Here is a 15,972-nt window from a genome sequence, read left to right on the forward strand (position 1 = left end):
AGAGTGATTCCAGTCGCAACTGTAGTAGACCCTCCACCCCTATATCTACTCCACGGGAGGCATGGCTTAACACCGTTCTTTCATGAGTAGCCAACCTAGAATATTCACTTTCACAACTGGAATTCTTCTCAATTCGACGGTACAGGATGTATAATCTCATGATACATAGACACACAAGGACTCACTATCGCTCAAGCTCTGCTGGCGGATAGTGTCCCCAAGAGACGCCGGAGACATTTTCTAGTCACCCCTGAGCGACACGTTGCACCCTTCAGCGCAGCCCACAACAAGCGTCAAGGTCTGTCTCTCCTCGCCGATCCTCACGTCGGGCTCGTTGTCAGACACCTTCATCCCCGGAAACAGCTGTACGAACCGAGCGAGGGTATAAGAGACCTCGAGAAGAGCGAATTCCTCTGGAAAACAATGATTAGCATTGGACCTCTATCAACGGCATTTGCAGAATGAACGGGAACTTACGACCAAGACAAACACGAGGCCCTCCGTTAAACGGTAGATACCCCCATCCAATGTCCTTTAGATTATCACCCTCCCACCTCTCGGGGCGGAACTCGTCTGCATCCTCGCCGTAGAGATCCTTTCGCCTGTGCATGACGTATACGCAGTATCCCACGGCCGTGCCGGCCGGTACAAGCACAGGTGCCCTGCCATCTGGGCCGCCACCGACTGGGAGGGTCGTTGTCTTGATGGCCGATCGAGAGTTGACGGGCACGGAAGGGTACAGACGGAGAACTAGGTTGTTAGCGAGCGTACACTCGAGAGAATTGGAGCCAGATAGTCTTGATGCAGAATGGCAAGACATGGCTGTATTTAAAGGACGTACCTTCTTTGATGACGAGGCCAAGATATGTCATTTTCTTGAGTTGGTCGCGCGTGGGCAGCTTCGCTTCCGGCCCAATTCCAGCGTGCTCTGCAACCTCCTCTCTAAGCCGGCTCAGAACGTGAGGATGGCGAGCGAGTAGTCGACTTCTCTAAGTCAGCATCACCGCACCGCACTTGAAAGGGGCAACAAGTGACCGGGGCTCACTTACAAGGACCACGTCAGACAGCAGCCGGTGGTATCTCGCCCAGCCAGCAGGACGTTCAAGCATTAATCCCGCAGGACCTTGGGATCTCGTGTCTGCTGCAAAAGTGCCTGGATAAAGACGTAGCTCTCCTCTTTCTCGACTCGCTTGTCGTCGGAGTCCTCGAGGGCATCTGCGACTGCCCCATCAACGAATTCATGACACACCCGGCACGCCTCGCGGAATTTTCTGTCGTTAATGAGCCAGTATAGGTCACCAAGACGGCCCCGACTCGCCAGGTAATCCTGGCCCAGGTTGAACGCCGCGGAGAATCTCGACTTTTGGCCAACCACCTTGCCCCAGTTCATTGCCTCGACAGCGTCCCCGAAGAGGAGGAACATGGTGGTGGAAAAAGTGAGCTTGAAACAGAGCGGCTGCAGATCGACCACGCCATTCTCCGGGATGTTATTGATGATGCCCTGCACGCAGCGTTGGATCTGCTCAAAGTTCTGACGCCGATTCGAGGCGAATTGCGGCCGCAACAACTGCCTGGAATGCTTCCAGGCGTCCCCGTCCTGGGTAAATATGCCAGACCCCAGAAGGGGCTTGAAGTGTGCAGGACGCAGACCAAGCGTGTAATCTAAGAGTCGTCTCAGCAATCTGGAGCGGCTGTGGTGTGGCACTACTTACTTGCAAAGTCGGTTGAGAGGATAGCCTCGATGTTTTCCGGGTCAATTGTGTCGATGCCCGTCACTCCAAGCAAGCGCTGCTCAAACGTGTTGCCAGAGTCGCCGACTACGTCGACGAAGAAGCGCAAGACTCGCTCCTCTCGCGCGTATTGGAATACCTTTACGAGTAGATCAAGGCCCATGGGCCACTTGGCGCTCCATGGACGGAGTGGCTCGCAGCCTTTTTCGAGGGCGAACTTCCGCTCAAACTAAATAGGGAAAATGACTGCGATCAGTATGGGCGCGACGAGGTCATCTTTGGTTGATGGCAGAGGGGGGCATACTTGGGAAGTCTGATACCGTCGCAGGAGATGCCAGATCAGAGAAAACTCAGCGAATACCAGCGCGCCCTTGATCAACAATTCAACGTAGTCCTTCATTTCTGAATACAGCTTCATCGACGAAGTCGCCGAAGGAGAGAAATCGTGGTAATGAACAATCGCAGAACTCGTGCGACAGACAGTGTCGGGGAGGGCAAGTCACACAGCAGCAGATGGGTTCGATCTACCAGAGATGAGAGACATCTCAGGTAGCACGGCTACGACATGTTCGGAGCTCGAAACGAGCAGACGGACGGAATAGCATGCAAGAAGCAGACACCACCGAGCTTCACAGTATCTTGCTCCAATCACTGATTGTCTTCATGTGTGACGGCAGGCGGTTATAAGTTATGCACAGCAACCAACCAACCCAATGAAGTTGGCCACCGGCAGGGAGGGAGGCACCAACCGACTCTTGGCAATCTATGTGTGCCCCCAATGTACGTCCTGTTACCTATACGGATGATCATTCATTCTAAACACACCACAGCAACCGAAAGTGCACATGTGCGTATGATGACTTGCCTGACCACCATCAATCATGCCGTCCGCCTCTGCCTTGTTTGGTCTACCCTCTGGCCCAAGCTGGCTGGACAAGACATGCAGCAAAAGTGATGTGGCGACTCGACAGGGTGGTTCTGTCTTTCCATTCCCCCCAAACATGAGCCATCTTCTCGCCTATTGACCATTCGTCCTCGAGTCTGGGAGACGCAGACGACCAGATGGCGGATCCCTTCAGCATCGTGGCTGGTGTCGCCGGTCTGAGCGACGTCTGTTTCCGGCTGGTCTCGTACGTGCGAAGCCTGAAACAGGACGTGAACGCGACATCCTCACAGCTAGCAGCCCTCACGGACGAGATCGAAACACTCAGGAAACTGTGCCAGGCTGTGCAAGGCGCCATTCCAACTTCGACGGCTGTGTCCTTGCGGTCACACAGTACGCCCACAACGGGCGATAGACGGACGGCAAACGAGAAGCAACTCTTCCTGTGGTCTTTTGTCGATGGATGCGTTAAGGAATGTCACAGTTTGGTAGAACAGCTGCACGCGCTGCTCGTGCAGCTCTGTAGCGGCGACACCGGCTCTCCTACCTCGCCAAGCGGCACTCTAGCCAAGCTGAAGACAGCCCTTGCGAAGCGCTCCGTCGATGATGACTTGAATAGAATCCGCCGTGATTTGGGCATACAGCATGGCACCTTGAATACTTTACTCACCCTTATCTCCGTGTAAGTAACCATGATACACCACCAGAACATCCAACCCAACAAGGCTCATCGAAATCCATTACTGACCATCCGCCCTTGTTCCATCTCCAGACAAGATGGGAGACTTGCGCATATCACCAATCTCGAATCGATAGCCAACGTTGCCAACGATGTCCACTTTCTGAGGCGCAGAGTGGAATCGCAGAGACTACTGGGTGGGACCGCCAGTCCCCAGACTCCGACCTCCCCAGGTAGCAGAGATGCTTTGGCTGCATTGGAGCACCTCGACATCTGGTTCAACTCGATGCCTGCAGAGACGCCTCTGCGAGTCGCCAACCAATACTTCGATATCCCCCAGGCCGTGAGTAGCTACTACGTCGGGAGAGAAGATCTGCTACATGAGCTACGCGATGCTTTCATCCAACCACCCGGGCCGCTGCATAAGCAAAGACAACGACGGTTCGTTGTCCATGGTATCGGGGGCTCTGGCAAGACACAGTTCTGCTGCAAGTTTGCCGAAGAGAACCGTGACAGCTTCTGGGGCGTCTTCTACATCGACGGCAGCTCAAAGGCACAACTCGAGCAGACTTTTGGGCGGATAGGTCGACTTGCTGGCCTGGACAAGAGCACGGCCAACGAATTGTCGATGAATGCAGCTCTGCACTGGCTGTCCACCGAGCAGCGACGTTGGCTCCTCATCATCGATAATGCAGATGACCCCAGTATCTCCTTGGAAACCTACTTTCCGAAGGGAAACCGAGGCCATATTCTAATCACAACTCGTGTTCCTGGTCACTCAATACACAACCAAAACGTTGAGCTACAGCCTTACAACTTCAGCTCACGACTGCTATCCCCAGAAGAAGCCACGAATCTTCTCCTGCGGGCTGCTAGGCGGCCCTCTCCCTGGGACGTAGCATGGCGAAAGATTGCTCATGCCATCACGGAGACCCTTGGCTACCTCTCACTCGCCATTTGTCTTGCGGGAGCCGCCATCCGAACCAATCTCTGCGACCTGAACAACTTTGACGAGTTTTACGATCTGAGCTGGCAACAAGTCCAATACTCGAGCTACGCCCCTGACGACCCCGACCACAAATTCGAAGTCTGCGCCGTTCGCACCTGGGAGATGCTCTACCTCAAGCTGGAGACAGAGAACACGCAGCGCAGCCGCGACGCGACCCAACTTCTCAACGTGTTTGCCTTTCTGCACCGAGAGAACATTCCAAGAGAACTGTTGGAGCGGGCACTTGCAAACGCCGATCTGGAGACTGCGCAAGCCGAGAAGGACAATCAGCAAGCAGAGTTGGAATCGCAACGACAGACTACGAGTTATCTCGACTGGCTATCGTCCAAGCAGCGGAGTCTTTTGATGTTTCTTTTCAGAGCGCGAGGTCCTACCCCTTTTCCAGACGCCATACGTTGGGGACGAATGCATGGAAACTCCAGGAAAGGTGTCTTGCGGGTGAAACAGGCTCTCTCGGAGCTCACACAGCGTTCCCTCATCGACTACAATGAGATCAGCAAAAGTTATACCATGCACCCGATCGTTCATAAATGGGCTCGCATGCGACAGCGGTTGAGCCGGCAGTCCCTGTGGGCGGACACAGCCGGCATGGTGCTGTCCGCATCCATCTTGCTTCCTCCCCTCGGCCTAGAGGCGGACGACGACACCTATCACTTGAGTCTACTTCCCCATGTCAAACACGTCCAGGCCTGTCGTGAAGCAATATCCGAGGAAATGGAAGCGAAACGCGCCCTGACCTGGAAAGCACGACTGTATTTTGGCGAGACCCTGTACGCGGAGAGACTGGTCATGTTTGGCAAGTTTAGTCTTGTCTATATGCGCTCTGGTGGCTTCAACGAGGCGGAGCGGCTACTGACCCTCGTGGTCGACACGCTCGTCCGCATTCTTGGTCAGCACAATAGTCGCACGAGGCGTGTAAGCCTAGCTCTTTCAGACGCATACTGGATGAACAGCAAGCCGGAGGAGGCTGCAATATTGCAAGTCCGCCAGCTGTCGCTGTGCCAGAAGCACTTGGGCCCAGGACATCCAGACACGCTGAGAGTCATGAGCAAGTTGGGGCACACTCGCTGGCAACAAGGCAAACTCTCGGACGCCCTCGAACTGCAGAGACAAGCGGTGCAAGGTTTGAAAAGAACTCTTGGTGACAAACACCAAGATACTTTGACAGCCATGGACCAACTCGGTCGGACTGTGATCAAGTTCTACCGGAGAGCAGACATTGAGGAGGCTCACCAACTGCACAGAACGGCCATGGAAGGGTTAAAGGCACTCCACGGCCCGGACCACGCTGGTGCTCTGGACGCGCAGGAGAGCTTGAGTCGCACCGCTTTACTCCTCGGCGTCGATTACGCCGTCCAAGCAGAGCAGCTCATGGCCGAAGTTCTGCAAAGACGTCAGTCTCGATACGGCAAGACAAACCCCATGACGCTGCTCGCCATGGTCAACATGGCCATTGCCAAGTGCGCCATTCAACAGCCAAGGAAAGCGGAAGCTCTGATGCGAGAAGGCCTCCTCGTCGCGGAGAGCATGTACGGGGTCAGCCATATTGCTACCGCTTGGGGGCGTTGCATCCTTGGACTTACCCTCATCCAGCAGCAGCGATACGACGAGGCTGAGGCCATCCTCCAGGAGGTCTCCGAGACGCAAAAGTCCATGGCCGCTCGTCGGGGCGACTTCCACCCGGATCGATTGGGGACGCTCGCCGAGATGGCGCGGTGCTACTATCTCCATGGGAAGATGGCGGAGAGTATTGAGACCTGCGACGAGGCTATCAGGGGTCTACAGAGCATCAGCAAGCCAGGAGTCGAACACGCCCTCTCCGCGCAACTCAAAATGGCACGGGCCAGTATGGTGTTGCGCTTGGAGCATCGCTCTTCTGGCTTGTCCCAGGCGCCTGCGTTAGCACCACCTGTTTTCCCTGCGATCAACTTCTGCCAGGGTGACTGAGGACAACTTCTATGTGAATCAAAGCATCACTAAGCCAAGAGAGCTTGACGGGGCATCCTTCTGGTCAGAGATTCACCAGCATCTAGATTCCTGAGTTAGCTGACTAGCGGACTCCAGAGCAGGCACCAGCATATGCGACGCTGATGGCTGAGTTGAGTTATGCTACTCAAAGAAAGGAGCTGTGCCTGGCGATGATGAGCTTCCACAAATACCCTTGTCGTAAGACGGTCGGGTTGGCCATGCACGCCGCTTTGCGGTGCGCAGTCGCGGCAGGGGCTGGGGTATACGACTCATTGAACCCTGTGTATCTCGCAAGAGACATGACAAATCAGCGTTCGACTGAACTATTGGGCCATGGCATTGTGGTCGTAACGTCAACATGGGCTGGAGTTGCAACTGACTGCATGGTCAGGTAGGTAGTCCCTCAATATTGGGCCGTCGCACTTCCGCTAAGCCAGATGGTAACGGTATGAAAACTCTTGTACAAAACTGTAGATGCCTCTCATGAGCTTCACATAAACACCATGGTCTTTCTGGGTAAGATAGTGCCAAGCCTGCGCTTCCTTTGGCTAGTCTTGGTGCTCTATCGAGCTTGTTGGCGCCTGTGCTTATTATACTGTACAACATGTTTTGCTGTATCTGCATGGAAAAAAGTTGTCTGTGGTCTTGAAATGTCTTTCACACTCCGAGGAGAGTGACATTTTGGGTTTTACGTAGTACTTCAGGGGAGAAGATCCTGCCCACGTGCAACCTCTACCCAGTTATTAAAGTCTGAGACCACTTCAAGCCGGTCCAGTACATTTATTGTTTTCTAAAGAAATGGTCTAAGCCCTTGATCTGCCAAAAAGAGACAGTGTCGAAAAAGTCTCTGCGCAATGTTCCAAGTCGCAAGATAGCGGCGCTGCCCTTCCCCCCATATGACTAGCACCATCCATCAACGTCCGGCAAATCAAGAAGGTGGCAGTCCTCTCCAATGCGCACTGTAGCTGTACGTGGGCGCGATTGGCCAGTTCCTCAGCATGATTTCCACCGCCCTGGACCACGCCCTCTCAACATCAGTGGCGAGGCTCGCAAGTTGCTCGGGCGAAGGGATCATGTCACCCCACATCTCCTGCTTGTGCGCCTCCGTCGAGGCATAGCCCATCAGGAGACCATCTTCCTTCATCTTGACCAGCAAAAGCCACGCCTGGTTCCAGCTACGCGTCCTGGTCTCCGGATCGTTCATGACACGCCTGTACGCCTCGGCGACCAACTCGCCGCTGAAGGGGAACGTGGGCGTCAGACGGCGCAGCTCGATGAGGAACTGGTTCGAATTGACATAGTACCGCCAGGCGGCCGTCACGGGCTCTTGGAGAGCTTTTGAGTCGACCTCTTCTTCGACGGCCACGGCGGTGCGCTCGAGGCGGCAGAGGTCCGTGAGGGTGTTCATTTGACCAGATTCCAGAAGTCTGATCAAGTCTCGGGCCGCTTTCTGATAGCTAGGTTAGCATTAGATTTTGGATGGCAACGCTTCTCGTTGTTTTTTCTGCCTGGGGTTCAGCAAGATCAGAGGGCCCTTACTGAGATACGGTGCGAGGACATATTGAGTGCTGTATGTTGATGCTGAAGTTGATATAAGTTGGTGAAGACAAGAGTGCTGGTGTTGAGATTGTCGAGGAAACGCTTAGTGGAGCTGAGGATATGGTCAAGTGCTTGTGGTAGAAAGCGCAGCCGAATATAACCTTGAGCAGCTGGACTGAATCGGATTCGAGACTTGGTCTTCCAAGGCTGACACTGACCAGAAGAGTTCTCAGATTGTCATTGATTTCATACGTTCCTGGTGAATCTTGGGTAGTGCATAATCATCGAACCCTGATCTCACTGTGTTGGGGGCATTTCTCGCCAACAGAAAGTCAAACTTAGCCAAGCTGGTCCGAGTCGAACTGGAATCATATATCGACTCAGTTCTGTCGGTGAGTGTACTTATGTCTGTATAACCAGCCTGTCAGACATAGACCTTGGCTTCGGCATGCACGAGACCGGCTCAAGCTCGATGAGAACTCAAACATCCTGTCACAACCTGGATGCCGAAACAAGAATCAAATTTACAGGAGTGCCGTTGTTTGCACCCCAATGGAACACTTGATCAATGTCAACGGATGCGGTGATACGGTGAGTGAGGGCTGTTGATAGGTGGGGATGATTTGTTGGCTCCAAAACTTGACGCATGGGAGAGAGCGCCAGGTTCAATGTTGGAGGTCTTGACATCCCAGCGGAAACAACAGCTTTGAGTCGTTGACGAAAGTTATTCATAGAGATAAGGAATCCGTACTCACCCCCAAGCGTGGCACTGCTTCACGAGCAGCAAGCTCAGATTGCCGCTCCAAGTATCGTGAATCTATCTCGAAGACCGGCTCGCCATCCATGCTTTCATCCTCGCAAACATCCCTTGCCCCTCCTTGATTCGAGGAAAACTCAACCACACCATCATCACGACAAGAATCAGGGCAAGGATAATCGGCTGCAGCACCTTTACGCCCGCGTGAGACGCGATGGCTCCGATCGCAAAGGGGAACACTGTGCCGCCAGTGCCCCCCAGAGCCATGGCGAATCCGATCGCGCTGACGTGAATATGTGGTGGCAGAAGCTTCGCCGTGACCATAACGGCCCCTGGGAAGAGAGGACCCAGGAAAACGCCGAGAAAGGCCACCGCGATGGCGGAGGCGATGAAGTTGGGAACGAGCCAGAACAGGAGCTGCAGAGCGACAGAGAGGAGGAGATAGACGGTCACGCACAGTCTCTCGCCGAACCTCTCCGTGACGAATCCCAGCCCGGCCCTGCCGACCGTCATGCCCGCCCAGAAACCCGTGCCGGAGATACCAGATGCGTAGCGGGATGCCTTTCGCACGCGGAGCATAAAGGTGACGACCCAGCCTCCAAGGCCCACTAAGTTACATCCTGTTAGCCACTACGATCAGAGTCGTGCGCTGAGACTGTGCACTTACCCTCCACGCCCATGTAGCAGAAGAAAAAGACGGCACATAGCCAGGTCACCTTGTTCTTGAGCGCGATGCGCGTCCCAGCGCCCCCCTGACTGCTGTTGGCCCGCTCGTGCTGCTTCCGATAGACCTCGCCCGTCTTGTGCCAAAAGGTGACAGTGAGACCAACCAGCTCGAGCACCGATATACCAACCATGACATAGTAAAAGGTATACCAGGGCAGATTGGCGGTGACGACCATGTTTGTCGCGATCAGAGGCGCGAAAAGAGCGCCGACAGAGTACGTGGCGTGGAGGAACCCTTGGATCGTGTTGGCCTTGTCCATTGCACCAACCCAAGCGCAGAAACAGGCGTCCGTGAGGCCATTGCCGAAGCCGCTGATCATGTTGATGACGACGAGGACGGGCCAGGGAGGGTGCACGGCGAGGACGACGTAGGTGATAATATGACATAGAGGCGCGATGATGGCGATGCCTCGCTGCCCGAGGGTCATGTGGATGCGCGCATTGGCAAATGCGGCCACAGAGTATCCGGCGAACGGTGTCAGGAAGATGAGTGATACGACTGTGTATGTCAGATTGTAATATTCTTCCAGCTGTGTCCGTTAGCTCCAGGATTGGGATGACTATCAGTTGGCAAAACACACATATGGAATCAGAGCCTATAATCCTGTAAGTAAGGATCATGTACAGGAGAGACACTAGTAACATACTCCGGTTGCTGCGTCGTTCATACCAGCAATCATAAACGATATAAATGCAAACGCAAGGCGCCCAATGTTGCCCATTGGTTTGTTCCACCTCTCGACCTCGCCCTGCGCGTGGGGAGGCGAGCCATCGTCGATTTGCATGTCTCCGACGGGTGATGATGTTGCCTCCTCCTGGCGGAGAATTCCATCGTGCTTATTATGCGTCGAGGCGGGCCGCGCCAATTCATTGGCCGGCGCCGCCTCCTGCGTGACGGTAGCTGTCGTCGACATGATGAGGGATGAATTGTGTTGGACAGCACTGCGCGCGGACGAGTGGACTGCCAGGCGGGTGGCCGATGAAGTAAAGTAGTCAAAGAGAAAAAGAAGAGTCACGTCGAGGAGGGTCAGACGTAGCTGGGTGGCGTTTTCCGCAACTGTGTGGAGTTTTCCGCAGCTGCGAACGCGGAGGCCCGAGGGAGGAATCGGGGATCGGGCGTCGGCCCGGCGAACCCCACCCACGAACATACATATGCCAGCACGTCCTTGGCCAGGAAAGGGGCAGGCAGTACTCGAGAAGTAGGATTCGGGTCTGCCGGTGTCTTTCACGGTGGGTTCAAGCGGCATAGTACGATCATGGCCAAGACATTCACGATCGTGGTGGAGAGACGGTGTTAGTGCAGTCGTGGACTATTACCGCTTTAGGCAATACTCTAAATTGGTGTGTAAGGCGGAGAACAAGAGCCTCCTGGGAGTCCTGGCCACCAGCTGAGTCACTAGAAATGGTGGTGATGCTATATTGCGCCTTGGCTGTTGTTTTCCTTTGCTGGTATTTGTGGTATCTGTGGTTGTCAAATTGCTGTCGACATTGATTACCACTCGGCGCCACGTACTAAGGCAGCCAGGTCAAAAAGACAACGTCTATTGGGGTTGATGCCCAGCAATTTGTCCCCGCCCATGTCGAGCTCCCCAAAGAGGTATGAAATATACAAAATTGTGTATTTTCCTATCTCTGGAAATAGACGGGGCCCAATATCTCAGTATATGGCTAGTTACGAGCCTGTTGAATGTGTAGGGTAGGCTATTCACCAATGACCGCTTTTCCCCTGTTGTTGATTGAGTCACTCACGCAGTTTAGCGATGGAATTCCGAAGCTGTCTACTTGCGAACCGTCACATTGATTCTTATTGGATGCATCTTGCACTGTAAGAATCTTGCTGCAATTGCGTCGAATTTGGTCCGCACAGATCAACGTCAATATGGGCAGCAAGTGGTGTACAGATAGTCAGGATGGGACACAACTCCAGAAGAGCAATGAGAACCTCCTAAAACTTGATCGCATGTGTTTCTTAGATTTCTCGTGCAATATCTTTAACTTTGCTCTCCAACAAAATCGTGTAGGAAGCCATGGCCCGTGATGATTGGTCCTTCCGAGTCCTTTACTGCCCCTTCTCCTCTGGGTGATGGCAAAAAGTGAGCAAGAGCCAGTCACTCGATCCATGGCTTCACATGCCGCCGACAAAGTCTCGACAATCCAAAAGGCCTCTATATCCCAAAAGCACTACATATAACAACACCGACAGTCCATGGAGCTGTTCCACCCATCGCCCAGCCGAACCCTTCTTGGACGAGTACGCAACGAACATCAGTAGACTTCATCCAACATCCACACGCATATCATCCGCTTAAACACACTTATCAACTCTTCACATCAACAGATGCTCCCCGTCACACGACTTTGGGCCCCTGCCCCCCAGCATGTGCTTCGTCCACGACTTCATCCTGAGGTGCGCTTGCGGTTGGGTATCCCTCGACCCAGATATAGACGCTCTGTACTGGACCTTTTGTCGCCTCCGCTTGTTGAGTGACACAGTGCCATGTATGCCGGTATTGGTCACCGAATACATCGAAACAACGTGTGCCGTGTGTCAGCTCAGGAGCTGGGTGGATATGTGGCAGTTGCTGTTGGCATATGGACGCCCTTACGAATGGCCAGCCCAGGTCAGGGCAGATTTGGAAGCGTGGCTGTTGTCGCAGCCGGGCGAAATCTCCGGTGAACATGAACTGGTGATCCGCGACAGGGCGATTGCGTGGATGAGCGAACGGCAGAGGGAGAGAGAAGAGGCGCAGCGCGCGAATGCGCCGGACGGTGAAGAGAACCCGACAGGGGCGGGCTGGAAGTTCAGCGACTTTCTGCACGATGAGCAGGATATAGTCTTGGATTCCATCGAAGATGTTGACCCTGAGGATAAATGGTAGATGGGATATAAGGGAAGAACAAAGGCTCTACAGCGATGGCGGGTCAATGTATTCACAGCGTAGCGGAGGCAATGAACAGCGAACAACAAGAAATGGAAACATATTGGTAAACCCACTGGAACTGCAAGTGCAACAATACCTACAACACCACCAGGCTCACGTTCAGCACGCCTTCTGACTTTCGCAGATCCTCAATAACCTCGGCGCTCATTTGGCCATCCACACCGAGGATCATCAGCGCCTCGTTCCCCTTTCCATTCTGCGTCTCCATGGTGGCATCCAGACTGGCGACCTGCATGAACCGAATGTTCACCCCGTGACTGCCCAGCACCGTCCCCACGCCTCCAATCTTACCGGGTTGGTCGTAGTTGTGCAGGACAATGAGGGTGCCCTCGGGCGAGAAAATGGCGCTGAAGCGGTCGAGCTTGGAGATGTAGCCTCTCTGGTCCGATGTGAAACCCTCAATAATCTGCTCGCCCGAATGACCCGAGTCATACGCTCCAAGCGTGACCAGGTTGGCATATAGCAGGTCTTTCGTGTCATTGTTGAACGTCTCGTTGATAACAAGGCCCTTTTCCTTGGCGACGAGGGTCGCGTTGACAATGTTAATGTGCGAGTCACTAATATCCGCAACGAGTCCCTTGACAAGCGCCGCGAAAAGGGGTTTGGTATTGGGCATGCCAGCCAGGTCACCGTGGTAGGTGAGCTCAAATTTCCGGCCCCCCAGCATACCACCCCGCAAGCCGACAAAGTGCTGCGTGTACAGCTTGCCCATCTTCTCGACCAGCTGCACGGCCGGTTGCAGCTTGCCATACTCCTCGGGGAGGATGATGGGCGCGTTGACGGCACTCGTCGGTAGCCCGCCCTGTAAGATGGCGAGGACCTGGTTGCACACGTCCAGCGAGACATTCTCCTGCGCCTCAACGGTAGAAGCGCCAAGATGAGGCGTGGCCACGACTTTGGGATGGCTCGTCAGCCTCGCAGCCGCTGAATCCTGCTTGGGCGGCTCGGACGTGAACACGTCCAGCCCAGCGCCCCCGATCCAATACTCATCCAGCGCATGCAGCAAAGCTTCCTCATTGTATACTCCACCCCTCGCGACGTTGAGAACCCGTGCCGAGGGCTTCATTCTCCTCAGCTCCTTCTCTCCGATGAGATCCATCGTCGTCGCAAGGAGAGGTGTGTGTATCGTTAAAAAATCCACGACAGGCAGCATCGCATCCAGGTCCGCCGCCAGCGCGACGCCTTCCTGCTTCGCCATGTCCGGGCTCGCAAACGGATCGACCGCGACAACCTTCATACCCAGCCCTTTGGCCATGCGGGCGACGCGGACACCGACCTTGCCCAAGCCGATGATGCCGAGAGTCTTGCGGCCTACCTCAATGCCGACGAGCTTGCTCCTCTCCCACTTGCCCAGTTTCAAGCCGCCGTCCGCTTGGCCAATGTTGCGTGCCGTGGCGAGAAGCAGGGCAATGGTATGTTCGGCGGCGGCGGCAATGTTGCCACTGGGTGAGTTCACTACGATGACACCGCGCGAGGTTGCGGCGGGTACGTCAATGTTGTCGACGCCAACGCCGGCTCGTGCGACGACCTTGAGGTTCTTTGCTGCGCGCAAGACATCGGCCGTCACTTTTGTCTCTGAGCGGATGATGAGGGCATGGTAGGAGGGGATCTGGGCGATGAGCTCCTCGGGGGTGAGGCTTGTGACGGTGATGTCAAAGTGTGGTGATAGTAAGGCGAGGCCTTCTTGGGATAGTTTCTCCGGCACCAGAATTGTTGGACGCGACATACTGAGCACGGCAATCTACAGATTGATGCTTGACCTCTTTTAGTTTGTAAAAGTGAAAGGGAAGAGAGTCTGCGTGCTCGGGCAAAGTGGCACGACAATCAGTCAAGCCATGAATGGCATGCTGCGTAGGTGGTACGTGGGTGGTCGAGGCGACACAAGCCCGCCTGGTCAAACAGGCACATAATGCCATTATCTAACCTGGACAGCCCCCCACGTTGGAAAATTCTCAAAGGAGACATTCCCAAATGCTCCGTACATGTTCTCCCCATTGAAGGGCCTCGTCCCCTCCATATACATGTAAGTAGTCTGCTCCCCACGCTCCGCTGCACTAGCTGCATAGCTTCCCCGCGGGGTTCACGTCAGGCATATCCTTGGTGTGGGGTGATAGTATACGTGATACTGTACGTTGGCGTCTTGATTCATTCATGGCAGCCTCCGCAGAGAAGCAGTGCGGCTAATCCGTCTTGCAGTGCGTGACGCTCCGGCCCACGCCCAGAAGCCACATGCTCCTGATGACGACCAACCCCACGGGGATCCAGAAGTTGATGGCAGCGTACATGTCCCGCGTCAGCGACGCGCTGCCCACGACGGCCCAGTTCGCGGCCGCGTGAAAGACGTCAAAAGCCAGGAAGCTCAGCAGGACGCCCGTGACGACGAGCTCCGTGTCCCGCGCGTCGTGCAGCTTGTATCGCGCCAGGTACAGTAGCATGGGCTCGACGACGGCGCTAAAAGCCATGGCGGCGACGTAGAGATACAGCAGCTCGCGTGTCTGGGGCGTGTGCCATGCCTGCAGGAAGCTGGCGGGTGGCGACGCGGGCGATGTTGTAAAGTACGGACCGGATGTGAGACCTGCGGGTGCCAAGGAGTGGAAATGGTGGGATGGGTCGACCAAGATCAGAGGCAGTGCGATCCAAATAATGCCCGGCTGCATGATCAATATGTCGCTGTGAGAGGATGGGACTGAAGTTCGTGCTTACCTCGATGATGAGGAACAGGTACATGTACAACGCGGGAAAAACGTCAGCTGCAGTGACGGTCGTCATTCTCTTGTTGGGAGCCATGGTGGCTTTCTCTGAGGACAGCCGGAGTATGAAGAATGTCCGTATGGAAATATGAGAAGCAAAGAACGGTTGCCCTCGGAAGACAAATGTAATTCACCAGACCCATTATAAATCAGGGACCTAGCTAGGGTCATGCACGTCTCGTCTAGCACTTCTTGGCTGGTGACATTCTACATAACTCAAGCAGAGGCACGATAAATGGCCGCTCTCTTCAAAACTTTTATGATATTCAAAAGAATTGTGTCTCCGTCTCCGTGATGAAATGGGACCTGACACCTCGCGGACTCAGAACTTCTGGGCCACAATTTCAACCCAGTAACCATCGGGGTCCAGCAAAAAGGCAACGTTCTTCATGCGTCCGTCCGTGAGCCTCTTCTTCCAGTTGCACTGCAGATCCTCAAAGCGCTGGCACGCCTGCTCCAGGTTGTCGACCGAGATGCCTTGCCAATGTGTCAGTATGCGAGAGTGCCACAACGTCCCATCGTGGTGATACTCACAGATGTGTCCGAAGCCCTGCGGCTCGTCGTTGCCGTTGTGGTACTTGAAGTCGGCCTCGTTCTCGGTGCCGTAGTTCCAGGTCAGCTCCAGCAGACCCTCGCGCTCGGCGGTCTGGGTGTCGCTGGGCGGCTCCGTGTGGGGGCCCTTGTTGCCCAGGTAGCCGAGGAAGTACAGGTTGAAGCCGGCCTCCTTGTTCTCCACCGTGCGGAAGAGCTGCATGCCGCAGATGTCCTGGTAGAACTTGAGGGACTTGGCGGCGTCCTTGACGCGGAGCATGGTGTGGTTCTGCAGTGTGTGTCAGCATCGCATCGTGGAACACGCGGAGCCAGCCGGGGGGGGGGGGGGGGGGGGGGGGGCGGGAAAAAACAAGGGGGAGGCCCCACAAAAGTGTCAGGTCAAGCACCCCGCGTTTTGCCAGGGTGGGGTGCGAGGTTAAACACCCACAAAGCCGCAG

General features: G+C 54.9%; 7 protein-coding genes across 7 annotated transcripts in view; 1 reads left to right on the plus strand and 6 right to left on the minus strand.

Annotated features, from left to right (window-relative positions):
* Positions 1–240: 240 nt before the first annotated feature.
* On the minus strand, positions 241–2,130 carry F5Z01DRAFT_683248 (n-alkane-inducible cytochrome P450; the record flags this gene model as incomplete). The annotated part of the gene is made up of 6 exons (XM_046265833.1): positions 241–413; positions 478–750; positions 842–989; positions 1,124–1,662; positions 1,713–1,959; positions 2,035–2,130. 6 exons carry the CDS (start codon positions 2,128–2,130, stop codon positions 241–243), a joined length of 1,476 nt encoding a protein of 491 aa, XP_046115310.1.
* A 408-nt stretch (positions 2,131–2,538) lies between these two features.
* Positions 2,539–6,452, plus strand: F5Z01DRAFT_278372 (uncharacterized protein). Its single transcript, XM_046258723.1, has 2 exons — positions 2,539–3,295; positions 3,386–6,452. The coding sequence occupies exons 1-2, from the start codon at positions 2,793–2,795 to the stop codon at positions 6,246–6,248; spliced, it is 3,366 nt and encodes a 1,121-aa protein (XP_046115311.1). The 5' UTR covers positions 2,539–2,792; the 3' UTR covers positions 6,249–6,452.
* Positions 6,453–7,195: 743 nt separating this feature from the next.
* Positions 7,196–8,067, minus strand: F5Z01DRAFT_663398 (uncharacterized protein; the record flags this gene model as incomplete). Its single annotated transcript, XM_046264031.1, has 2 exons — positions 7,809–8,067; positions 7,196–7,719 (listed from the first exon to the last, which is right to left on the minus strand). Exons 1-2 carry the CDS (start codon positions 7,827–7,829, stop codon positions 7,198–7,200), a joined length of 543 nt encoding a protein of 180 aa, XP_046115312.1. The 5' UTR covers positions 7,830–8,067.
* Positions 8,068–8,482: 415 nt separating this feature from the next.
* F5Z01DRAFT_663400 (major facilitator superfamily transporter) lies at positions 8,483–10,265 on the minus strand. Its single transcript, XM_046264032.1, has 4 exons — positions 9,939–10,265; positions 9,873–9,887; positions 9,233–9,821; positions 8,483–9,173 (listed from the first exon to the last, which is right to left on the minus strand). Exons 1-4 carry the CDS (start codon positions 10,203–10,205, stop codon positions 8,626–8,628), a joined length of 1,419 nt encoding a protein of 472 aa, XP_046115313.1. The 5' UTR covers positions 10,206–10,265; the 3' UTR covers positions 8,483–8,625.
* Positions 10,266–12,239: 1,974 nt separating this feature from the next.
* On the minus strand, positions 12,240–14,186 carry F5Z01DRAFT_278462 (D-isomer specific 2-hydroxyacid dehydrogenase). Its single transcript, XM_046258725.1, has one exon. It carries the CDS (start codon positions 13,957–13,959, stop codon positions 12,310–12,312), a length of 1,650 nt encoding a protein of 549 aa, XP_046115314.1. The 5' UTR covers positions 13,960–14,186; the 3' UTR covers positions 12,240–12,309.
* Positions 14,187–14,413: 227 nt separating this feature from the next.
* On the minus strand, positions 14,414–15,020 carry F5Z01DRAFT_639291 (uncharacterized protein; the record flags this gene model as incomplete). The annotated part of the gene is made up of 2 exons (XM_046262431.1): positions 14,414–14,884; positions 14,937–15,020. The coding sequence occupies 2 exons, from the start codon at positions 15,018–15,020 to the stop codon at positions 14,414–14,416; spliced, it is 555 nt and encodes a 184-aa protein (XP_046115315.1).
* Positions 15,021–15,305: 285 nt separating this feature from the next.
* The window catches only part of F5Z01DRAFT_627671 (Glyoxalase/Bleomycin resistance protein/Dihydroxybiphenyl dioxygenase), a gene marked incomplete at both ends in the record, with an annotated part of 1,437 nt that continues 770 nt past the window's right edge, over positions 15,306–15,972 (minus strand). Inside the window, 2 exons of the mRNA XM_046261552.1 lie at positions 15,306–15,460; positions 15,518–15,803. Of these exons, the coding sequence (XP_046115316.1) occupies positions 15,306–15,460; positions 15,518–15,803 (441 nt within the window). The remainder of the gene's footprint in view (positions 15,461–15,517; positions 15,804–15,972) is intronic.

The sequence above is a fragment of the Emericellopsis atlantica genome, assembly GCF_019669845.1.
Source record: "Emericellopsis atlantica unplaced genomic scaffold F5Z01scaffold_27, whole genome shotgun sequence".
In the NCBI taxonomy this organism is placed as follows: Eukaryota; Fungi; Ascomycota; class Sordariomycetes; order Hypocreales; family Bionectriaceae; genus Emericellopsis; species Emericellopsis atlantica.